Source organism: Bombina bombina, chromosome 2 (assembly GCF_027579735.1).
Source record: "Bombina bombina isolate aBomBom1 chromosome 2, aBomBom1.pri, whole genome shotgun sequence".
NCBI classification, from domain to species: domain Eukaryota; kingdom Metazoa; phylum Chordata; class Amphibia; order Anura; family Bombinatoridae; genus Bombina; species Bombina bombina.
The window spans coordinates 347003744-347030047 of record NC_069500.1 but is presented as its reverse complement, the minus strand read 5'-3'; the positions used below and the strand labels follow the sequence as shown (position 1 = coordinate 347030047).

General features: G+C 41.1%; 1 protein-coding gene across 2 annotated transcripts in view; it reads right to left on the bottom strand.

Moving 5' to 3' along the window:
- Positions 1–26304, bottom strand: part of ACAD10 (acyl-CoA dehydrogenase family member 10) — a 392348-nt gene that overhangs the window by 170716 nt on the left and 195328 nt on the right. For both annotated transcript variants that reach the window (XM_053701717.1, XM_053701716.1), the window contains exon 10: positions 9561–9711. In XM_053701717.1, the coding sequence (XP_053557692.1) occupies positions 9561–9711 (151 nt within the window). The remainder of the gene's footprint in view (positions 1–9560; positions 9712–26304) is intronic.

The window sequence follows — 26304 nt, the reverse complement described above, 5'->3', positions numbered from 1 at the left end:
ACAGAATTTATGCTTACCTGATAAATTACTTTCTCTTGCGGTGTATCCAGTCCACGGATTCATCCTTTACTTGTGGGATATTCTCATTCCCTACAGGAAGTAGCAAAGAGAGCACACAGCAAAGCTGTCCATATAGCTCCCCCTCTAGCTCCACCCCCCAGTCATTCGACCAAAGGTTAGGAAGAAAAAGGAGAAACCATAGGGTGCAGTGGTGACTGTAGTTTAAACAAAAAATGTTATACCTGACTTAAATGCCAGGGCGGGCCGTGGACTGGATACACCGCAAGAGAAAGTAATTTATCAGGTAAGCATAAATTCTGTTTTCTCTTGCAAGGTGTATCCAGTCCACGGATTCATCCTTTACTTGTGGGATACCAATACCAAAGCTTTAGGACACGGATGAAGGGAGGGAAAAAGACAGGTACCTTAAACGGAAGGCACCACTGCTTGCAAAACCTTTCTCCCAAAAATAGCCTCCGAAGAAGCAAAAGTATCGAATTTGTAAAATTTGGCAAAAGTATGCAGTGAAGACCAAGTCGCTGCCTTACAAATCTGTTCAACAGAAGCCTCATTTTTGAAAGCCCATGTGGAAGCCACTGCTCTGGTAGAATGAGCAGCAATTCTTTCAGGAGGCTGCTGGCCAGCAGTCTCATAGGCCAAACGGATGATGCTTTTCAGCCAAAAGGAAAGAGAAGTAGCAGTCGCTTTCTGACCTCTCCTCTTACCAGAATAGATAACAAACAAGGAAGATGTTTGTCTGAAATCCTTAGTTGCTTGTAAATAGAACTTTAAAGTACGAACTACATCAAGATTGTGTAATAGACGTTCCTTCTTCGAAGATGGATTAGGACACAGAAAAGGAACAACTATTTCCTGGTTAATATTCTTGTTAGAAACAACTTTAGGAAGAAAACCATGCTTGGTACGCAAAACTACCTTATCTGCGTGGAACACCAGGTAAGGTGAATTACACCGTAAGGCAGATAATTCTGAAACTTCTTCGAGCAGAAGAGATAGCTATCAAAAACAAAACTTTCCAAGGTAACAACTTAATGTCTATGGAATGTAAAGGTTCAAACGGAACCCCTTGAAGAACTGAAAGAACTAGTTTCAAACTCCATGGCGGAGCCACAGGTTTATAGACAGGCTTGATTCTGACTAAAGCCTGAGCAAACGCTTGAACATCTGGTACCTCTGCAAGACGCTTGTGTAACAGGATAGACAAAGCAGATATTTGTCCTTTTAAGGAACTAGCTGACAATCCTTTCTCCAGTCCTTCTTGGAGAAAGGACAATATCCTGGGAATCCTAAACTTAATCCATGAGTAACCCTTGGATTCACACCAACAAAGATATTTCCGCCATATCTTATGGTAGATTTTCCTGGTGACAGGCTTTCTAGCCTGAATCAGAGTATCTATAACTGACTCAGAGAACCCACGCTTTGATAGAATTAAGCGTTCAATCTCCAAGCAGTCAGACGTAGAGAAACTAAATTTGGATGCTTGAACAGACCCTGTATTAGAAGCTCCTGCCTCATTGGCAGTGTCCAAGGTGGGACAGATGACATGTCCACTAGGTCTGCATACCAAGGCCTGTGTGGCCATGCAGGCGCTATCAGAATCACCAAAGCCATCTCCTGCTTGATTCTGGCAACCAGACGCGGGAGGAGAGGAAACGGTGGAAAAACATAAGCCAGATTGAAGGACCAAGGCGCTGCTAGAGCATCTATCAATACCGCCTTGGGATCCCGGGACCTGGCCCGTAGAGAGGAAGTTTGGTGTTCTGACGGGATGCCATCAGATCCAACTCTGGGGTGCCCCATAGCTGAGTCAGCTGGGCAAATACCTCCGGGTGGAGTTCCCACTCCCCCGGGTGAAAAGTCTGACGACTTAGAAAATCCGCCTCCCAGTTGTCTACTCCTGGGATGTGAATTGCTGAGAGATGGCAGGAGTGATCCTCCGCCCACCTAATTATTTTGGTTACTTCCGTCATCGCTAGGGAACTCTTTGTTCCCCCCCTGATGATTGACGTAAGCTACAGTCTTGATGTTGTCCGACTGAAATCTGATGAATTTGGCCGCTGCTAGTTGAGGCCATGCCTGAAGAGCATTGAATATCGCCCTCAGTTCCAGAATGTTTATCGGGAGAAGAGTTTCTTCCCGAGACCATAAGCCCTGAGCTTTCAGGGAGTCCCAGACCGCACCCCAGCCTAACAGACTGGCGTCGGTCGTTACGATGATCCACTCTGGCCTGCAGAAACATATTCCTTGAGACAGGTGATCCTGAGACAACCACCAGAGAAGAGAATCTCTGGTCTCCTGGTCCAACTGAATTTGAGGAGACAAATCTGCATAATCCCCATTCCACTGTTTGAGCATGCATAGTTGCAGTGGTCTGAGGTGTATCCGAGCAAAATATTTTCATTTCTACCGAGTCTATCAGGGTTCCTAGGAATGGAACTCTTGTGAGGGGGGAGAGAGAACTCTTTTTGATGTTAACCTTCCACCCGTGAGACCTCAGAAAGGCCAATACAATCTCCATGTGAGACTTGGTTCTTTGGAAAGTTGACGCCTGAATTAAGATGTCATCTAGGTAAGGCGACACTGCTATGCCCCGCGGTCTTAGAACCGCCAGGAGGGACCCTAGCACCTTTGTGAAAATTCTGGGAGCAGTGGCCAACCCGAAAGGAAGAGCCTCAAACTGAAAATGCTTGTCCAGAAAGGCGAACCTGAGAAACTGGTGATGATCTTTGTGGATAGGAATGTGCAGATACGCATGCTTTAGATCCACGGTAGTCATATATTGACCCTCCTGGATCATTGGTAAGATTGTCCGAATGGTCTCCATCTTGAATGATGGGACTCTGAGGAATTTGTTTAGAATTTTGAGATCCAGGATTGGTCTGAAAGTTCCTTCTTTTTTGGGAACCACAAACAGGTTTGAGTAAAACCCCAGTCCTTGTTCTGCAATTGGAACTGGGTGGATCACTCCCATTGTATGTAGATCTTCTACACAGCGTAAAAACGCCTCTTTCTTTGTCTGATCTGTAGACAGACGAGAAATGTGGAACCTTCCCCTTGGAGGAGAGTCCTTGAATTCTAGAAGGTATCCCTGGGCTACAATCTCTAATGCCCAAGGATCGTGTACATCTCTTGCCAGGCCTGAGCGAAGAGAGAGAGCCTGCCCCCTACTAGATCCAGTCCCGGATCGGGGGCTACCCCTTTATGCTGTCTTGGTGGCAGCTGCAGGCTTTTTGGCCTGTTTACCCTTATTCCAGCCCTGGTAAGGTTTCCAGTTTGCCTTGGGCTGTGAAGCGTTACCCTCTTGCTTTGCAGCTGGAGAGATTAAGCGGGCCGTTCCTGAAATTGCAAAAGGAACGAAAATTAGCTTTGTTCTTTGTTTTAAAGGCTTTGTCCTGAGGGAGAGCATGGCCTTTTCCCCCGGTGATATCTGAAATAATCTCTTTCAATTTAGGCCCAAATAGGGTCTTCCCTTTGAAAGGAATGCTCAAAAGCTTGGATTTAGACGACACATCGGCCGACCAGGACTTTAGCCATAGTGCCCTGCGCGCCAAAATTTGGAGAAGGTTGGAGAAGAAAACCTTGTTGAACAAAAATTTTCTTAAGTAAACCCTCTAATTTTTTTATCCATAGGGTCTTTAAAAAAACAACTGTCTTCAATTGGTATGGCTGTGCATTTAACTAGTGTAGAAACAGCCCCCTCCACCTTAGGGACCGTCTGCCACGAGTCCCGCATGGGGTCAGATATGGGGAACATTTTCTTAAAACAGGAGGGGGGACAAAAGGGACACCTGGCCTATCCCACTCCCTAGTAACGATATCCGCAATCCTCTTAGGGACCGGAAACGCATCCGTGTAAACAGGGACCTCTAGGTACTTGTCCATTTTACACAATTTCTCTGGGATCACCAAAGGGTCACAGTCATCCAGAGTAGCTAATACCTCCCTAAGTAAAACACGGAGGTGTTCTAGTTTAAATTTAAAAGCCAATGTATCTGAATCTGTCTGGGGAGGAACCCTTCCTGAATCAGAGACTTCTCCCTCAGACATCAAATCCCTCGCTCCCACTTCAGAGCGTTGTGAGGGTATATCGGATGCGGCTACCAAAGCGTCAGAATGCTCATAATCTGTTCTTAAAACGGAGCTATCACGCTTTGCAGGTAACACGGGCAGTTTAGATAAGAAGGCTGTAAGAGAATTATCCATGACTGCCGCTAAGTCTTGTAATGTAAAAGGGTTAGAAGCACTAGAGGTACTAGGCGTCGTTTGCGCGGGCGTAACTGGTTGTGACACTTGGGGAGAGGCAGACGGGCTACCCTCGTTATCTTCAGTCTGAGAATCATCTTGGGCCACATTCTTAAGTGCAACAATATGATCTTTAAAGTGTATAGACATATCAGTACAAGTGGGACACATTCTGAGAGGGGGTTCCACCATGGCTTCTAAACACATTGAACAAGGATTTTCCTTATATAATATATAAAAAACACGATTTGAAAAAAACGTTACTGTGCCTTTAAGAGATAAAAAGAGCACACAATTTTACAAAACGGTGAAAAATGCAGCAATCTTTCTGAAATTTTCACAGTATGTAGCAAAAGCCTTAATACAATTGCACCCCAAACGATTAACCCCTTAATGCCCAAACCAGAGCAGCCTAAAGCCAACACCTGGTTAAATCACTACAGCACCTTGCCACAGCCTTGCTGTGGCCCTACCTTCCCTTAGGGATCAGATTTGGGGGGATATAGCTTCTTTTAGGCCCTCAAACATCAGCAAGACCCTCCATGTGAAACAGCATTAACTTCTCTGCAATTCTAAGTGCACATCTGAGGCAATTAGGCCCCTCCCACTCTACTCCGGAGCTGTGAGGCCTAGTAAATCACTCCTAAGTGACTAAAAAACAGCCATGTGGTAATAACCCTAGAAAAAAAAAAAAACGGCTTTCAAAGTGTCTTGCAAAACGATTTTTCCTTAGCCAAACAATCGATTGCCCTGAATAAGTGTCAACCAGTATATTAGCCCTATTATGTAAGCATTCAATTCCTTACTAAGGCCTAGATTTAGAGTTTGGCGGTAGCTGTCAAAACCAGCGTTAGAGGCTCCTAACGCTGGTTTTTACCGCCCACTGGTATTTGGAGTCAGTCAGGAAAGGGTCTAACGCTCACTTTGCAGCCGCGACTTTTCCATACCGCAGATCCCCCTACGCCATTTGCGTATCCTATCTTTTCAATGGGATCTTTCTAACGCCGGTATTTAGAGTCATGGCTGAAGTGAGCGTTAGAAATCTAACGACAAAACTCCAGCCGCAGAAAAAGGTCAGTAGTTAAGAGCTTTCTGGGCTAACGCCGGTTTATAAAGCTCTTAACTATTGTGTTCTAAAGTACACTAACACCCATAAACTACCTATGTACCCCTAAACTGAGGCCCCCCCACATCGCCGCCACTCTATTAAAAAATTTTAACCCCTAATCTGCCGCTCCGTACACCGCCGCCACCTACGTTATCCCTATGTACCCCTAATCTGCTGCCCCTAATACCGCCGACACCTACATAATATTTATTAACCCCTAATCTGCCGCCCCCAACGTCGCCGCCACCTACCTACACTTATTAACCCCTAATCTGCCGACCGGACCGCACCGCTACTATAATAAATGTATTAACCCCTAATCCGCCTCACTCCTGCCTCAATAACCCTATAATAAATAGTATTAACCCCTAATCTGCCCTCCCTAACATCGCCGACACCTAACTTCAAGCATTAACCCCTAATCTGCCGACCGGACCACACCGCTACTATAATAAATGTATTAACCCCTAAAGCTAAGTCTAACACTAACACCCCCCTAAGTTAAATATAATTTAAATCTAATGAAATAAATTAACTATTATTAAATAAATTAATCCTATTTAAAGCTAAATACTTACCTGTAAAATAAACCCTAATATAGCTACAATATAAATAATAATTATATTGTAGCTATTTTAGGATTAATATTTATTTTACAAGCAACTTTGTATTTATTTTAACTAGGTACAATAGCTATTAAATAGTTATTAACTATTTAATAGCTACCTAGTTAAAATAATTACAAAATTACCTGTAAAATAAATCCTAACCTAAGTTACAATTAAACCTAACACTACACTATCAATAAATTAATTAAATAAAATACCTACAATTATCTACAATTAAACCTAACACTACACTATCAATAAATTAATTAAATAAAATACCTACAATAAAATACCTACAATTAAACCTAACACAACACTATCAGTGTAGAACTAAGTTACAAAAAATAATTTTTTTTTACAAACATTAGAAAAATATTACAACAATTTTAAACTAATTACACCTACTCTAAGCCCCCTAATAAAATAACAAAGACCCCCAAAATAAAAAAATGCCCTACCCTATTCTAAAATTAAAATAGAAAAGCTCTTTTACCTTACCAGCCCTTAAAAGGGCCCTTTGCGGGGCATGCCCCAAAGAATTCAGCTCTTTTGCCTGGAAAAAAAAAACATACAATACCCCCCCCAACATTACAACCCACCACCCACATACCCCTAATCTAACCCAAACCCCCCTTAAATAAACCTAACACTAAGCCCCTCAAGATCTCCCTACCTTGTCTTCACCTTGCCGGGTTCACCGATCCGTCCACCGAAGTCTTGAGCCAAGCCCAAGCGGGGGCTGAAGAGTGACGTCCATCCTCCGGCTGAAGTCTTGATCCAAGCGGGCAGAAGAGGACATCCGGACCGGCAAACATCTTCATCCAAGCCGCATCTTCTATGTTCTTCAATCCGATGACAACCGGCTGATCGGAACAGCCAATAGAATGCCAATAGAATGCGATTTCAATCTGATTGGCTGATTGGATCAGCCAATCGGATTGAACTTGAATTTTCCTACCTTAATTCCGATTGGCTGATAGAATCCTATCAGCCAATCGGAATTCGAGGGACGCCATCTTGGATGACGTCCCTTAAAGGAACCGTCATGGATGGATGGATCTGCGCTGGAGGTCTTGAAGATCAGCCGGTCGTCATCGGATTGAAGAACATAGAAGATGCGGCTTGGATGAAGATGTTTGCCGGTCCGGATGTCCTCTTCTGCCCGCTTGGATCAAGACTTCAGCCGGAGGATGGACATCACTCTTCAGCCCCCTCTTGGGCTTGGATCAAGACTTCGGAGGCTTGGATCAAGACTTCGGTGGACGGATCGGTGAATCCGGCGAGGTGAAGACAAGGTAGGGAGATCTTCAGGGGCTTAGTGTTAGGTTTATTTAAGGGGGTTTTGGGTTAGATTAGGGGTATGTGGGTGGTGGGTTGTAATGTTGGGGGGGGTATTGTATGTTTTTTTTTCCAGGCAAAAGAGCTGAATTCTTTGGGGCATGCCCGCAAAGGGCCCTTTTAAGGGCTGGTAAGGTAAAAGAGCTTTTCTATTTTAATTTTAGAATAGGGTAGGACATTTTTTTATTTTGGGGGTCTTTGTTATTTTATTAGGGGGCTTAGAGTAGGTGTAATTAGTTTAAAATTGTTGTAATATTTTTCTTATGTTTGTAAATATTTTTTTATTTTTTGTAACTTAGTTCTTTTTTATTTTTTGTACTTTAGTTAGTTTATTTCATTGTATTTATTTGTAGGTATTGTATTTAATTAATTTATTGATAGTGTAGTGTTAGGTTTAATTGTAGATAATTGTAGGTATTTTATTTAATTAATTTATTGATAGTGTAGTGTTAGGTTTAATTGTAACTTAGGTTAGGATTTATTTTACAGGTAATTTTGTAATTATTTTAACTAGGTAGCTATTAAATAGTTATTAACTATTTAATAGCTATTGTACCTGGTTAAAATAATTACAAAGTTACCTGTAAAATAAATATTAATCCTAAAATAGCTACAATATAATTATAATTTATATTGTAGCTATATTAGGGTTTATTTTACATGTAAGTATTTAGCTTTAAATAGGATTAATTTATTTAATAAGAGTTAACTTATTTCGTTAGATTTAAATTATATTTAACTTAGGGGGGTGTTAGTGTTAGGGTTAGACTTAGCTTTAGGGGTTAATACATTTATTATAGTAGCGGTGAGATCCGGTCGGCAGATTAGGGGTTAATTATTGTAGGTAGGTGGAGGCGACGTTGGGGGCAGCAGATTAGGGGTTAATAAATATAATATAGGGGTCGGCGGTGTTAGGGGCAGCAGATTAGGGGTACATAGGGATAACGTAGGTTGCAGCGGTGTACGGAGCGGCAGATTAGGGGTTAATAATATGCAGGTGTCAGCGATAGCGGGGGCGGCAGATTAGGGGTTAATAAATATAATATAGGGGTCGGCGGTGTTAGGGGAAGCAGATTAGGGGTACATAGGTATAATGTAGGTTGCGGCGGTGTACAGAGCGGCAGATTAGGGGTTAATAATAATATGTAGGGGTCAGCGATAGCGGGGGCAGCAGATTAGGGGTTAATAAGTGTAAGGTTAGGGGTGTTTAGACTCGGGGTACATGTTAGGGTGTTAGATGCAGACTTAGGAAGTGTTTCCCCATAGGAAACAATGGGGCTGCGTTAGGAGCTGAACGCTGTTTTTTTGCAGGTGTTAGGTTTTTTTCAGCTCAAACTGCCCCATTGTTTTCTATGGGGGAATCGTGAACGAGCACGTTTTTGAAGCTGGCTGCGTCCGTAAGCAACGCTGGTATTTAGAGTTGCAGTGGCGGTAAATATGCTCTACGCTCCCTTTTTTGGAGCCTAACGCAGCCATTCTGTGAACTCTAAATACCAGCGGTGTGGGGGAAAAAAAGCATGCGTAGCTAACGCACCCCTTTGGCCGCAGAACTCTAAATGTAGGCCAGAGTCTGTAAACATAGCTTACCCTCCCCTCATGGGGATATTGTCAGTCTTCTAGCATTATCTCAGTCTTGTCTAGAAATAAATGACTGAACATACCTTATTGCAGATCACCCTGCAAACTGTTCCCCCCAACTGAAGTTTTCTGGTACTCCTCAGTCCTGTGTGGGAACAGCAGTGGATTTTAGTTACAACATGCTAAAATCATTTTCCTCTCAGCAGAAATCTTCATCACTTTTCTGCTAGATAGTAAATAGTACAAACCGGTACCATTTAAAATAACAAACTTTTGATTGAAGATAATAAAACTACAATTCTAACACCACATTCACTTTACACTCCCGAGAGAGACCCTAGTGCTTAGAGCCAACAAAGAGAATGACTGGGGGGTGGAGCTAGAGGGGGAGCTATATGGACAGCTTTGCTGTGTGCTCTCTTTGCTACTTCCTGTAGGGAATGAGAATATCCCACAAGTAAAGGATGAATCCGTGGACTGGATACACCTTGCAAGAGAAATATCCAGCTCCTTTCCTACAGCTAGCAACGGAATAGTTAAAGAGAACAAGAAGCAGAAATCTGTAAATAACATTGCAAATTTGTACAAACACCAGCATTTCATTGAGCACTCTGCACTGGAGGGCAATTCAAACTCCTCAATAACATGAAGCAACTTATTACCGGAAATCTCCATGTACAACAGTTGTCTTCTGATCTTTTGGGACATGCTCGGGAAGCCACTCAATGAGTCTTTCCATGGCCGGTATAGTTTTAGTTTCACTTGATCTATACTGTTTGGTCCATAACTGAACCTGGCGTTGAACATAAGCACCTGATCAGAAAGAACAGAAATACATTAATCAAGAATATCAACTAAACATCACACATTATTACAGTTTGAATAGCTGAGGTCAAAGGTCCACTAAACAAAGTAGAATAGCATAATCATTAAGCGTATAATAAAAAGACAATGCATAAGCACTTAGTTTGAATTTGAAATGAGTAGTATATTTCTTTCTGACAAATTTTAAAGTTAGTTCTTTTAACGGACTGTACTATGGACGTGCTAATAAATTATAATGAACCCAAAGTTCTACCTAAAGTAATAACAGTCAGATGAAAATGCATAATGTAGACAACCTGAAAGAACAATTACACTCATTTATAAATCAATATAGAAACTGCCTCTTATCTCAGTGCATTTTGACAATTTTTCATAGTTAGACAGTACTAGTTCATGTGTGACTTATAGGTAATATTGTGCTCACTCCCTTGGAGTTATTAATAAGTCAGCACCAGTGACGTAGTTAGCCCCCCCCCCAAAAAAAAAAATAAAAAAAAATTAAGGCCTGTTTTCCCCTTGATATTTGTTTTGGGTCATTGTGTAAAAATTTTTTTTTTTTCTCATAACAATTCAAAAGAAAATGGCAAAACACTTGCATACAGGTGGTTGAATTGAAGGCATCTCATACAATTTTCTCCCTGAGAGAAGGGAGAGAAAAGAAGGGGAGGGAAGAAAAGGGAAAAAGGGAGGGAGGGAGAGAAAGAGAGAGAGAGAAGAGAAAAGTGGGGAGGGAGATGAGAAAAGGGGGGAGGAAAAGAAAGGAGTGAAAGAAGGAAGCAAGGGAGTGAGTTGAGAGAAAGAAGGGAGGGAGTTGAGAGAAAGAAGGGAGGGAGGTGAGAGAAAGAAGGGAGGGAGGTGAGAGAAAGAAAGGAGGGAGGTGAGAGAAAGAAGGGAGGGAGGGAGAGAAAGAAGGGAGGGAGAGAAAGAAGGGATGGAGGGAGGGAGAGAAAGAAGGGAGGGAGGGAGGGAGGGAGAGAAAGAAGGGAGGGAGAGAAAGAAGGGAGGGAGGGAAAGAAGGGAGGGAGGGAGAGAAAGAAGGGAGGGAGGGAGGAAGGGAAAGAAGGGAGGAAGGGGGGAGAAAAAGAAGGGAGGGAGAAAGGGGGGGGGGAAGAAGGGAGGGAGGAAGGGGGGGAGGGAAAGAAGGGATGGAGGGAGGGGGGAAAGGAAAGAAGGGAGAGAGGGAGGGGGAGGGAGGGAGGGAAAGAAAGAAGGGAAGGGAAAGGAGGGAGGAAAGGGAGGGAGGGAAAGGAGGGAGGAAAGGGAGGGAGGGAAAGAAGGGAGGGAGTTGAGGGAGGGAAGAAGTTGAGGGAGGAATGGAAGAAGAAAGGGAAAGAAGGGAAAGAGGAAGGGAGGGAAAGAAGAATACACTTTGAAACAATCACTGCCCTTCACATGCAACATACAGTAATTACAATCATTCAAGTAATGAAACTTTTTAAGTGTCCGTTTACTATTTACTCTGTGGGTTCATGAATGCAGAGAATGCTAGCTTTTAGTAGCTAACATACATTAGCGCTGAGAGTTTATGATTAGACATCAAAAGTTGATTTAAGCAGTGCACAGACGCATCCAGTCTGTTAGTTACTAAGACCTGCAATAAGCCTCACCTTGTAAGCATATCCCCAAGTTTCTCACCAAGAACGCTACCACTGCAAAAATGCTGGCGGCTCTAAATGAAGCAACAGCTTAAAAGAGCACTGCCTGTAAAGAGCGACCTTAATCAGCGCACGTGCCTTGTCTTCTCTGTAAAAGCCTGCACTTTATCGCTCACTGTACTGTGTGCTGGCTTTTAAAGAGAGGATAGGGCAGATGTGCTTCCCCTCCCAAATCTGCTGCCCTAGGCACCGGCCTTGTTGTCCTAAGCCATAATACGCCCCTGGTCAGCACTGATTGGATAAAATGCAAGTCTATCAAAAGAACTGAGATAAGGGAGTAGTCTGCAGAGGATTAGACTCAAGGTAATCACAGAGGTAAAAATTATATTAAAGGGCAGTCTACACCAGAATTGTTATTAATTCAAAAGATAGATAATCCCTTTATTACCCATTCCCCAGTTTTGCATAATCAACACAGTCATATTAATAAACTTTTTACCTCTGTGATTACCTTGTATCTAAGGCTCTGCAAACTGCCCCCTTATTTCAGTTCTTTTGAGAGACTTGCATTTTATACAATCAGTGCTGGCTCCTAGGTAACTCCACATGCGTGAGCACAGTGTTATCTATATGACACACATGAACTAACGCCCTCTAGTGGTGAAAAACTGTCAAAATGCATTCAGGGCGTGTCCTAGCAGTGGCTCTGAGAAGTCGCACTTTCTGGAGCTCCAGAAGAACTTGATATAATCCGCCGATGTTTATCAATAATCTACAGCATCCGACACACATAACAATCTTGCTACGTTATTAGCCTATAACAAGTTAACTTGGTGCTCGGTTTGCTGTGATTATAATACCAAAGCCAGAACTGGACGTTTGAGGCCTGTAGCGGCGGCTAACCACCAGGTAACCCACCCCCGGCACACCTAGGTGCTTAGTCACATCTGAACCACCATTCTTCTCTAACACAATCCAAGGCGTATTGTTATCTTTGCTGCCTGTCTGCAAAGTTAACCTCATAATCATTAACCGAAATCTTGCGCATCTCCTGATACAGAGGAGAGAAATCACAGCTATGAGAGGCATTGAGTCTACACATCATTTGGACCAAGTTTTCCAAAATAGAAGCCCTTTTGCAAGCCCTGGTGATAAGGCTCCCACAGAACAAGAGCTGAACCTTTATGCTGAGATTACCACTAACAGGTGAAGCGGGGCCTCTAGCACCAAGCCCATAGGCGTGAAAATTACCTTAGACCCACCACATGGCGCATATAAATCACCTGTACAGAGGATCTTTATGACTGCACCACCAGACAACTCCCCTGAACCGCTGGCACTGCTACCTGTGTGACAAGACACAGGGACACATACTCCATGGGGAGAGCACCAAATATAACTTGCCAATACCAACATGGGAAAACAAACGTACAGCTGGAACAGCCCCCAAAAAAGCCCTATGGTAATATAATGGTTGGTTTCACCTAACGAGCGTGGTCGGGATGTCTGGACCTCCGCTCATACAGAATACACTCAACCACCAACATCTACAGCGGACCGGGATACTCCACAGTGCATCATGCTAAAGACTATCAAGGCTTCCTACTATATCCCAGCATGGACGGTAACCACACAATGCCCTAATATGCCCTTATTGCGAAACAAACCCGAGGTTTTCTCTCCTATCGGAGTTGCAAAAAAAAACAACAGTGACCGGGACTTACTTCTCTGCAGTACACTATGCTAGTAATGTGTGTGATAGCCTATTATAAACTCCCTACTAGGTTAGTTCGAATAAATTTAGTGCATTCACACTTACATTGTTATCAGAGCACCTAAGCTGTTTTACAAGATCTCACTAACTTTCACTGTTATATTGTATAATGCATATGATTTCACCTGACGCACTTTCTCCAAAACATATGTTGTGAATATTATCATCGCTAGGAGGCCATTTAATGTTTTTGTGTATGCTCTCTGGGGGCTTTGGGCGGAGGGGGGCCTCCAGTGAAATGTCTGTAAATTTGAAGGCCATTTACATTATGACGCCAATCGCCATAACATTAAAAGTTATAGGAAAGCTAGCAGCATATAAGAATTTCTTGCAAGCACTTCACTTTGGTAGCAATATTCATTACAATTTATTATGTACTTTTTAGTAGGTTTGTTTAAACATGTTCTTAGTGTTATATTCCAATCCCACCAACCGCTCAGCATTGATAGATTCCACAAGCCAGCACAACTAAGAAATTATGAGTTTCGCTAACATATTCCCATGATTATATATATTATAAGCACAGTTCATGCCAAGCCATCGTACATAATGGTGGGTGTCTTCTGGGGGTTTGAGGGGGGGGCCTTCGGGAGACACTATAGCACCAATACATTCTGATGCTTAGTTACCATCACCCTTAGTTATCATCAAAGAAAAAAGAACAAAGTACTAATGGCACTACTGAAATAACACACTTAGGATTTGAACAGCAGCACTAAGAGTACAACCGGATAGAAGTATCGATATTACGTTTCAGTAGCTAATACGTTATTCAGAGGTGGTGTAATCCACTTTGTAGTGTATGAAGTTTATTAAATGTATTGACTACCAGTTATTGTAAATATCAACATGATAATATAACTGCAACAATCTCTTGTAACAATAATATAGACAAGAAAGAAACATTGTGACAAAAACAAACTAATGTTAATTATCCTGTTCTACGGTCACAGACCGTAGTCACAACTATTTAACAAATAAGTATCTATATAAGAGAAATCTTGAGAAGAGTAAACTGCAATAATATGCAATAATATTTAGGGCTATCCTGATTATAATATACAAGGTTAGATCCAATTTCAGCATTAAGAAGTTAGAATCTGCAACTTATACTATATAAACCGTGTACATTTCTTTACACAATATTCCAGTATCTAAGCAATAACTATATATAGTGATTTAATGCACACTGAGTTATGTTGCAATACTTAAGACTGCAGAGGTTAAATAACCATCAAATCATTAACATAAGGGCTATGAAGATCCGAGACTGTTAATAAAGTTGTTTAGATTAAGTCGGAATATAGACTAAGCATCTAATATATGTTAAATTATTTAACAGCTGCAGACATTACCCTTATATTTAGATATAAGTATTGATTGTAATCAGGCTTTACTTATTGTCAGCACAGAGGTTATTACCTCATACCCCAAGTGGAACCCAAACTCTTCCTCAATACTGGGAATTTTTGGTCGAAGAGCTAACCACATATTATATTATCTGAATAAAGATTACTAAGTGCGCAAAACACTAAATTAAACTATTAACCCAGTGCTTTCCAAACTGTGTGTCGTGACACATTAGTGTGTCAGCAGCAGTGTGTAGGTGTGTCCCTGCTTAGACACTAATTTCTTTTAATTTAATTTATTTTATTTTTTTTGGTTTCCTACATTCCGCCTGCCTACTACGCATATCACATGGTTGACACATGATTGATACCTAGTGGGTCACAGATCATCTTAACCTATTGCCGCTGCTCAGTGGGAACTGAAACTATTGGCACATTGGCTCCTGACTGTACATGTAGTCCCCTCAATTGGTTTGTGACTGCACGTGTAGTCAGTGTGCGACAGCAGTGTGTTTGCAGAACGGGCAGTAGTAGTGCATTGCTGCTCCTGCTCTTGATATATGGATAGGAAGTGGAAGCTTAAAAATGCCTGATGATGAAATGCAAGTGTCTTTCTCTAATATTCCACTAAATATTCAGAAACTGTGTTCATCCCATCAACCTCATACAGCCCATTAAAATAGTAAGTAGCTATTGGTGTTATTAAACTTTTTTTTAATTATTGCACATACTTACTGTTACTTGTAAATATATTTTGTTATTATATCATTTATGTATGTGTCTGTATCTCTTAACACAAGTTAGTTTAACCTCCTGTTTGCTAGTACAACTGAATTACTGTGTTGCAAAATTATGTAGGCCTAAAAAGTGTGTCACCAACATGAAAAGTTTGGAAAGCTCTGTATTAACCCCTAAACCTAACACCCCCAACTTTAAATTAAAATTACAATATAACTCTATTTAAATAAATAAAAACTTACTTGTGAAATAAAAATAAACCGAACATTAAACTATAAATGAACCTAGCCTTACTATGCTAAGAAAATAAAAATACTACCAATTAAAATATCTAAATTACAAATTTAAAAAACCTAAGACTACGAAAAAATAAAAATAAATCTAAATTACAACTAAAAAAAAACAAATCCTATGAAATATTTAAAAAAATCTAAGATTACAAAAAAATAAACTAAATGATCAAAAATAAAAACAATTACACCTAATCTAATGGCCCTATAAAAATAAAAAAGCCCCCTCAAAATAAAAACACCCCCTAGCCTACAATAAACTACCAATAGCCCTTAAAAAGTGCCTTTTGTAGGGCATTGCCCTAAAGAAATCAGCTCTTTTACCTGACAAAAAATACAAAGTCACCACAACAGTAAAACCCACCACACAACCAACCGCCGCCGTACACTGAAGTTGAATGAAAGGTAGCCATTTCAAAATGGCGTCCCTTGCATTCCTATTGGCTGATTTGATTCTTCAAATTCAAATCAGCCAATAGGATGAGAGCTTCTGAAATCCTATTGGTTGTTCAAATCAGCCAATAGGATTTCAGAAGCTCTCATTCTATTGGCTGATTTGAATTTGAAGAATCAAATCAGCCAATAGGAATGCAAGGATGCCATTTTGAAACGGCAACCTTGCATTCAACTTCAGTGTACGGCAGTGACCGTATGAAAAGAACGCTCCGCCCAGGATGGGATCAGCTTCAAGAATGGCTCTGCTCCGACGGGATGAAGACAGAAGACGCCCCTGGGATGGAGGAAGACCTGGCCGCCTGGACGAAGACTTCTCGCCGCCTGGATGTCCGGACTTCAGAAACCGTGAGTAGATCTTCTGGAGTTAGTGTTAGGTTTTTTTTTTTTTAGATTAGGGTTTGGGCTTTAAAAAAGAGCTAAATGCCCTTTTAAGGGCAATGCAAACTACCTTAATGCCCGTTTAAGAGCAATGCCCATACAAATGCCCCTTTAGGGGCAATGGGTAGCTTAGGTTTTTTAAGAGTTAGTTTTTTTATTTTGTGGAATTTGTTGGGTGGTGGGTTTAACTGTTGGGGGGACTTTGTATTTTTTTACAGGTAAAAGAGCTGATTTCTCTAGGGCAATTGGTAGTTTCTTGTAGGCTAGGGGTGTTTTTATTTTGCGGGGCTATTAGATTAGGTGTAATAGTTCTTATTTTGGATAAATTTGTTTATTTTTTTGTAAGCTTAGTGTTTTTTATTTTTCGTGATTCTAGTGTTTATTATTTTTGGTAAACTTAGATTTTTTAAATTTTTCGTAGGATTTGTTTTTTTTTGTTGTAATTTAGATTTTTTTAAAAATTTTTTCGTAGTGTTAGGTTTTTTAAATGTGTAATTTAGATATTTTAATTGATAGTTTTTTTATTTTATTAGAATAGTGATGTTAGTTTAATATATATAGTTTACTGTTCGGTTTATATTTATTTCACAGGTAAGTTTTTATTTATTTAAATAGAGTTATATTGTAATTTTAATTTAGAGTTAGTGGGGGGTTAGGTTTAGGGGTTAATAGTTTAATTTAGTGTTTTGCGATGTGGGGGAAGTCAGTTTAGGGGTTAATAGGTTTATTAAGTGGTGGAGATGTGGGAGGTCGGAGGCTTAGGGGTTAATAACTTTATTTAGTGGCAGCTATCTCGGGGAGCGGCGGAATAGGGGTTAATAACTTTATTACAGTGGCAGCGATGTTGGTTAGCGGCGGTTTAGGGGTTAATATATTTAAATAGTGTTGGCGATATCAGTGGGCAGCAGATTAGGGGTCAATAGGTTTTAAATAGTGTTTGCGATGCGGGAGGGCCTGCGTTTAGAGGTTAGTAGGTGGTTTATGGGTGTTAGTGTACTTTGTAACAGTTTAGATATGAGTTTTGTGAAACATTTTTGCTACACAAAAATAGATTGTGTCAGTGAAGGCTGTAACGCAAGAGTTAAAAGCCTCAACACAAAACTCGTAATCTAGGTGCCAGACAGGAAATAGTGCTCCCATCTAGTGCTCTTGCTAATTTATAACATTCTTGCATTCTTGCAAAACTGCTGCCATATAGTGCTGCAGACGTGAACACTCCTGTAACTTACCTTCCTATTTTTCAACAAAGGATAACAAGAAAACAAAGAAAATTTGATAATAGAAGCAAATTTGAAAGTTGTGAAAAATTGTATGTTCTTTCTGAATCATGAAAGAAAAATTTAAGTACAGCAAATAAGGGGTGAACATACGAAATTTACACCATCTCTGTTAATCCTGCGTGTCTGATTGACCTTTCCCCTATAAAGCTCCTTCCCTGCTTGAGAAGATGGCTACAGTACAGCACAGCAGTTACATTTAAAGGCACAGCTAAGTCAAAATTAACTTTTAGGGGTCTATTTATATGTGTGCGGACAGACATGATCCGCTATAGCGAACCATGTCCGCCGCACATACGCTGTCGGCATTTATCATTGCACCAGCAGTGAAATGCTGGTGCAATACTGCCCCCTGCAGATGGGGTGTCAATCAGCCCGATCGTACATGATCGGACGGATTGCTATACGCCGCCTCAGAGGCGGCGTATGAGTTTATGAGCAGCAGTCTTAAGACCGCTGATTCTTAACTCCTGTTTCCGGAGAGCCTAAAGGCTTGCGCGGAAACAAGGGGAACAGGGGCCATTCCGCCCTTGTTAAATAGACCCCTTATAATTCAGATAGGGCATGCAATTTAAACAACTTTCCAATTTACTTTTATCATCAAATTTGCTTGTTCTCTTGGTATTCTTTTTTAAAGCGAAACCTAGGTAGGCTCAAACTGATTTCTATAACGTTGAAGGCCGCATCTTACCTCAGTGCATTTAGCCAGTTTTCAGTTACTAGTTCTTGTGTGACATATAGAAAACATTGTGCTCACTCCCGTAGAGGTATTTATGAGTCAGCACTGATTGGCTAAAATGAAATTCTGTCAAAAGAACTGAAATAAGGGGGCAGTCTGCAGAGGTTTAGATACAAGTTAATCACAGAGGTAAAAAGTGTATTAATAGCCAAGAAGTGGGGTGATAAGAAAAAAGTGCGAAAGCATATAAAATAAGGAATTGGAATAATTGTGCTTTATACAAAAAAATCATAACCACCACAAAAAAGGGCGGGCCTCATGGACTCTTGCTAATATGAAAGAAATGAATTTATCAGGTAAGTTCTTACATAAATTATGTTTTCTTTCATGTAATTAGCAAGAGTCCATGAGCTAGTGACGTATGGGATAATGACTACCCAAGATGTGGATCTTTCCACACAAGAGTCACTAGAGAGGGAGGGATAAAATAAAGACAGCCAATTCCTGCTGAAAATAATCCACACCTAAAATAAAGTTTAATGAAAAACATAAGCAGAAGATTCAAACTGAAACCACTGCCAGAAGTACTTTTCTACCAAAAACTGCTTCAGAAGAAGAAAATACATCAAAATGGTAGAATTTAGTAAAAGTATGCAAAGAGGACCAAGTTGCTGCTTTGCAAATCTGATCAATCGAAGCTTCATTCCTAAACGCCCAGGAAGTAGAAACTGAACTAGTAGAATGAACTGTAATCCTTAGAAGCGGAGTTTTACCCGACTCGACATAAGCATGATGAAATAAAGATTTCAACCAAGATGCCAAAGAAATGGCAGAAGCTTTCTGGCCTTTTCTAGAACCGGAAAAGATAACAAATAAACTAGAAGTCTTACGGAAAGACTTAGTAGCTTCAACATATTATTTCAAAGCTCTAACAACATCCAAAGAATGCAACGATCTCTCCCTAGAATTCTTAGGATTAGGACATAATGAAGGAACCACAATTTCTCTACTAATGTTGTTGGAATTCACAACTTTAGGTAAAAAATCAAAAGAAGTTCGCAACACCGCCTTATCCTGATGAAAAATCAGAAAAGGAGACTCACAAGAAAGAGCAGATAATTCAGAAACTCTTCTGGCAGAAGAGATTGCCAAAAGGAACAAAACTTTCCAAGAAAGTAATTTAATGTCCAATGAATGCATAGGTTCAAACGGAGGAGCTTGAAGAGCCCCCAGAACCAAATTCAAACTCCAAAGAGGAGAAATTGACTTAATGACAGGTTTTATACGAACCAAAGCTTGTACAAAACAATGAATATCAGTAAGAATAGCAATCTTTCTATGAAAAAGAACAGAAAGAGCAGAGATTTGACCTTTCAAGGAACTTGCGGACAAACCCTTATCTAAACCATCCTGAAGAAACTCTAAAATTCTCGGTATTCTAAAAGAATGCCAAAAAATGATGAGAAAGACACCAAGAAATATAAGTCTTCCAGACTCTATAATATATCTCTCTAGATACAGATTTACGCGCCTGTAACATAGTATTAATCACAGAGTCAGAGAAACCTCTTTGACCAAGAATCAAGCGTTCAATCTCCATACCTTTAAATTTAAGGATTTCAGATCCTGATGGAAAAAAGGACCTTGCGACAGAAGGTCTGGTCTTAACGGAAGAGTCCACGGTTGGCAAGAGGCCATCCGGACCAGATCCGCATACCAAAACCTGTGAGGCCATGCCGGAGCTACCAGCAGAACAAACGAGCATTCCTTCAGAATCTTGGAGATTACTCTTGGAAGAAAAACTAGAGGCGGAAAGATATAGGCAGGATGATACTTCCAAGGAAGTGAAAAATGCATCCACTGCCTCCGCCCGAGGATCCCGGGATCCGGACAGATACCAGGGAAGTTTCTTGTTTAGATGAGAAGCCATCAGATCTATTTCTGGGAGTTCCCACATTTGAACAATCTGAGGAAATACCTCTGGGTGAAGAGACCATTCGCCCAAGTGCAACGTTTGGCGACTGAGATAATCCGCTTCCCAATTGTCCATACCTGGGATATGAACCGCAGAGATTAGACAGGAGCTGGATTCCGCCCAAACCAAAATTCGAGATACTTCTTTCATAGCCAGAGGACTGAGAGTCCCTCCTTGATGATTGATGTATGCCACAGTTGTGACATTGTCTATCTGAAAACAAATGAACAACTCTCTCTTCAGAAGAGGCCAAGACTGAAGAGCTCTGAAAATTGCACGGAGTTCCAAAATATTGATCGGAAATCTCACCTCCTGAGATTCCCAAACCCCTTGTGCCGTCAGATACCCCCACACAGCTCCCCAACCTGTAAGACTTGCATCTGTTGAGATTATAGTCCAGGTCGGAAGAACAAAGAAGCCCCCTGAACTAAACAATGGTGATCTGTCCACCATGTCAGAGAGTGTCGTAAAAATCGGTTTAAAGATATTAATTGAGATATCTTTGAGTAATCCCTGCACCATTGGTTCAGCATACAGAGCTGAAGAGGTCGCATGTGAAAACGAGCAAAGGAGATCGCATCTGATGCGGCAGTCCTAAGACCTAACATTTCCATGCATAAGGCTACCAAAGGGAATGATTGTGACTGAAGGTTTTGACAAGCTGATATCAATGTTAAACTTCTCTTATCTGACAAGGACAGAGTCATAGACACTGAATCTATCTAGAAACCTAAAAAGGTTACCCTTGTCTGAGGAATCAATGAACTGATTGGTAAATTGATCCTCCAACCATGAACTTGAAGAAACAACACAAGTCAATTCGTATGAGATTCTTCGAAAATGAGAAGACTGAGCAAGTACCAAGATATCGTCCAAATAAGGAAATACCAAAACCCTGTTCTCTGATTACAGAAAGAAGGGCACCGAGAACCTTTGAAAAAAATTCTTGGAACTGAGGCTAGGCCAAACGGTAGAGCCACAAAACTGGTAATGCTTGTCTAAAAAGAGAATCTCAGACACTAAAAGTGATCTGGATGAATCGGAATATGCAGATACACATCCTGTAAATCTATTGTAGACATATAATGCCCTTGCTAAACAAAAGGCAGGATAGTCCTACAGAAACCATCTTGAATGTTGGTATCCTAACATAACGATTCAATAATGATAGATCCGGAACTGGTCTGAAGGAATTGACCTTCTTTGGTACAATGAAGAGATAAAATAAAACCCCAGCCCCTGTTCCAGAACTGGAACTGGCATAATTACTCCAGCCAACTCTAGATCTGAAACACATTTCAGAAATGCTGAGCCTTTGCTGTGTTACCTGGGACACGGGAAAGAAAAAAATCTCTTAGCAGGAGGCCTTAACTTGAAGCCAATTCTGTACCTTTCTGAAACAATGTTCTGAAACCAGAGATTGAGAACGGAATTGATCCAAATTTCTTTGAAGAAAACGTAATCTGCCCCATACCAGCTGAGCTGGAATAAAGGCCGCACCTTCATAGGTACTTAGGAGCTGGCTATAGGTTTCAATAAGGCTTGGATATATTCCAAACTGGAAATAGTTTCCAAACTGATACCGCTCCTGAGGGTGAAGGATCAGGCTTTTGTTCCTTGTTGCGAGGAAAGGAACGAAAATGATTATTTACCCTGGAAAGAAAGGGAAAGCAAAGTTAACTTAGAAGACATAACAGCATTCCAAGTTTAATCCATAAAGCTTTTCTAGCTAAAATAGCTAGAGACATATACCTGATATCAACTCTAATGATATCAAAAGATGGTATCACCAATAAAATTATTAGCATGTTATAGAATAATAATAATGCTATAAAATTATGATCTGTTACTTGTTGCGCTAAAGCTTCTAACCAAAAAGTTGAAGCTGCAGCAACATCCGCTAAAAATATAGCAGGTCTAAGAAGATTACCTGAACATAAGTAAGCTTTTCTTAGAAAAGATTCAATTTTCCTATCTAAAGGATCCTTAAATGAAGTACTATCTGCCGTAGGAATAGAAGTACATAGCAGGAGTAGAGACAGCCCCATAACCTTAGGGATTTTTGTCCCAAAAAACTCTAATCTGTCAGATGGCACAGGATATAATTGCTTAAACGTCTAGAAGGAGTAAATTAATTACCCAAATTATTCCATTCCCTGGAAATTACTTCAGAAATAGCATCAGGGAGATTAAACACTTCTGGAATAACTACAGGAGATTTAAAACCTTATTTAAACTTTTACATTTAGTATCAAGAGGACCAGAATCCTCCATTTCTAATGCAAATAATACTTCTTTAAGTAAAGAACGAATAAATTCCATCTTGAACAAATACAAAGATTTATCAGCATCAACCTCTGAGACAGAAACCTCTGAACCAGAAGAACCATTATCAGTATCAGAATGATGATGTTCATTTAAAAATTCATCTGAAAAAAGAGAAGTTTTAAAAGACTTTTATGTATACTAGAAGGAGAAATAACAGACATAGCCTTCTTAATGGATTTAAAAAAATAAAATCTCTTATGTTATCAGGAACACTCTGAAAATTAGATGTTGACGGAACAGCAACAGGTAATGTAACAGTACTAAAGGAAATTTTATCTGCATTAATAAGTTTGACATGACATGCAATACAAACAACAGCTGGAGAAACAGATACCAAAAGTTTATAGCAGATACACTTAGCTTGGTAGCTCCAGCACTGGGCAGTGATTTTCCTGAAGTATCTTCTGACTCAGTTGCAACGTAGAACATCTTGCAATATGTAAAAGAAAAAAACAACATATAAAGCAAAATTGATCAAATTCCTTAAATGACAGTTTCAGGAATGGGGAAAAAAATGCCAGTGAACAAGCTTCTAGCAACCAGAAGCAATAAATAATGAGACTTAAATAATGTGGAGACAAAAATGACGCCCATATTTTTTAGCGCCAAAAAAGACGCCCACATTATTTGGCGCCTAAATGCTTATGGCGCCAAAAATGACGCCACATCCGGAACGCTGACATTCTTGACGCAAAAAAACGTCAAAAAATGACGCAACTTCCGGCGACACGTATGACGCCGGAAACAGAAAAAAAATTTTGCGCCAAAAAAGTCTGCGCCAAGAATGACGCAATAAAATGAAGCATTTTCTGCCCCCGCGAGCCTAACAGCCCACAGGGAAAAAGTTAAATTTTTTAAGGTAAGAAAAAATGATTGAAACAAATGCATTTATCCCAAATATGAAACTGACTGTCTGAAAAATAAGGAATATTGAACATTCTGAGTCAAGGCAAATAAATGTTTGAATACATATATTTAGAACTTTATAAACAAAGTGCCCAACCATAGCTTAGAGTGTCACAGAAAATAAGATTTACTTACCCCAGGACACTCATCTACATGTTTGTAGAAAGCCAAACCAGTACTGAAACGAGAATCAGCAGAGGTAATGGTATATATAAGAGTATATCGTAGATCTGAAAAGGGAGGTAAGAGATGAATCTCTACGACCGATAACAGAGAACCTATGAAATAGACCCCGTAGAAGGAGATCACTGCATTCAAATAGGCAATACTCTCCTCACATCCCTCTGACATTCACTGCACGCTGAGAGGAAAACCGGGCTCCAATTTGCTGCGGAGCGCATATCAACGTAGAATCTAGCACAAACTTACTTCACCACCTCCATCGGAGGCAAAGTTTGTAAAACTGAATTGTGGGTGTGGTGAGGGGTGTATTTATAGGCATTTTAAGGTTTGGGAAACTTTGCCCCTCCTGGTAGGAATGTATATCCCATACGTCACTAGCTCATGGACTCTTGCTAATTACATGAAAGAAAATGAGATTATCTATTTTTTTTTTAAAATAAAAAACATAAATTATGATTACCTGATAATTTCATTTTCTTCTGATGGAAAAAGTCCACAGCTGCATTCATTACTTTTGGGAAATAAGAACCTGGCCACTAGGAGGAGGCAAAGACAACCCAGCCAAAGGCTTAAATACTCCTCCCACTCCCCTCATCCCCCAGTCATTCTTTCGAGGAACAAGGAATAGTAGAAGAAATATCAGGGTGAAAGGTGCCAGAAGAATATAAGGACGCCCCACATAAAATTACAGGTGGGGCCTCGCCTATACCAAGCAAAACCCGGGATAAGTCTGGGCACATAGACAGAACAGACGTCTCCCCAATATCCTGCAAGCACGGATGCAACAGAAGAGGCCAAGTCATCCCAGTGTCTGGCCATAGAATACTAAGGTATGCGACCATGAAAAAAGTGTGTAATACACCCAGGTAAAAAAAAACAAGTTTGAAAATACAGAGTCCACAACAGGACCACACAGACGATACATTTGCGAGGAAGAAGCAGCAGTCAAGCAAGAAACAGACTGCAAAGCAACCCCCTAACAGAGGGCACGTTCCGGACCTACACACAGGTCCCTGAAAAGGGAACACAAAAACCTCAATCGAGGCCCCCCGAGAAGGAGAGTATACTCTCAGAACCCAAAGGAAGAGTAAACCCTCTTCTATCAATGGAGCAATTTGACAGGGAAATCTATACCCTAGCAGACTAAGCTAACAGGATAGACTCAACAAGCACACACATCCAGAGGAGACTGCGCAAACGCAGGTCCTTAGACCGCTCGGTCATCCTGACCTGCAGACCCACACTCAGCTGGACCAACCCAGCCTCCGGGATCCAAGACAAGGAAAGAATCCCGAAACAGGTACAGGAACGAGCGTAAGGATAGTACAGCCGTCCCCACAGAGCAAAGGTACAACTCGACTCTGAAACAGACAAAAAGGCCATAGACCAAAGCATCTATCAAAAGAAAGGCCCAACAAGCCTGTTTGGAGACAGCAAGACTCCAGGGGGAACCAATCCCACCTTTCCGCCTCCCAACCAGGGGAAGTCCTAAGCAAGGACTCAATCTCCATAGGGAGGAGTATATCCCCTAAAGAAAAGGGATGATGCCGGAAGGGCAACAACTGTCCTCAAGGCCCAAATGCACTGGCTAATGGGAAGTGAAATTCCCAATACAGATGTCCTAGAAAAGGACCCCCTACAAGTAGCTTGCCAAGCAGAGGCACAGTCAACCCATTCGCCTGCAGAGCAGGGAATCCATGGGAACACTGGCAAGCTGACCAGGGGAATGCAACCCTAAGGCGCACCAGAAATTAGACATCCCGCGCCAGCAGCTGGGTATGAACCAATCACCATTGAGGCTCAAGCCACACTGCTAACCAACAGATGACATGAGCCACTCTGTGGCAAAGAGTAAAAAAATACTCCAAAGACCTGGCCAAACATGACCAGGTGAGGAAGATGGAGCAAGGACATAGCCCAAGTTCACACTACCGCGGAACACCCCGACCAGCCCTGAGATCCAAGCTTCTAAAATCACCCAAGACTGGGTCACTAAAAAGGCCAAGCAGAGCATCGGTAACCGGAAGTCTCAGGGAGAAAAAACAGGTCCGGGCACCTAATAGTTCAGGCAAACCTTACCCTAGAACTAAACACCCCAACCGGCCAAAAAGCCAGACACAAGGGTATGGATGCATATCCAGAGAATCTGGATAGTGAGAAGAACTCGAAAGCTCCGATCAAAGGGAGGAACCACCCCTAGCCAAAGTCCAACGCTCCAAGAAGCAAGGCTAGAAGTTGTATGAAGATACTTCTCAGAGCCTCAGGACAACTAAGGGATACCTCAAGGTCCAAAAAATTCTACTAGCAGGAATAGTCTCCCTAACACCTCCGCACAAGCAGAGGACACACGGAAGAGAAGGCACTAAGCTTACCCAGCTCCGGAAAACCCCAAGCTAAACAAAAGTCCCAGCAGGGAACAACCATCATCCGGAAGCACAGATCCCTAAAAGGAGATACACTCACCCGGAGGCAATGGAAGAAGACCCAAAGGCCTCTTATAACTCAGTCAAGAGTAAGAGCTGCAACTAGATATACTAGAAACAGCTAAGCGTAAACCTGCAAGATGTCAAGAGCTGCAACAGGTTTCAAACTGCAACCTTCCGCATGCTAGACAGCTATGCTGTACAAGCTGTTGGATCAAACCCAAAAGAAC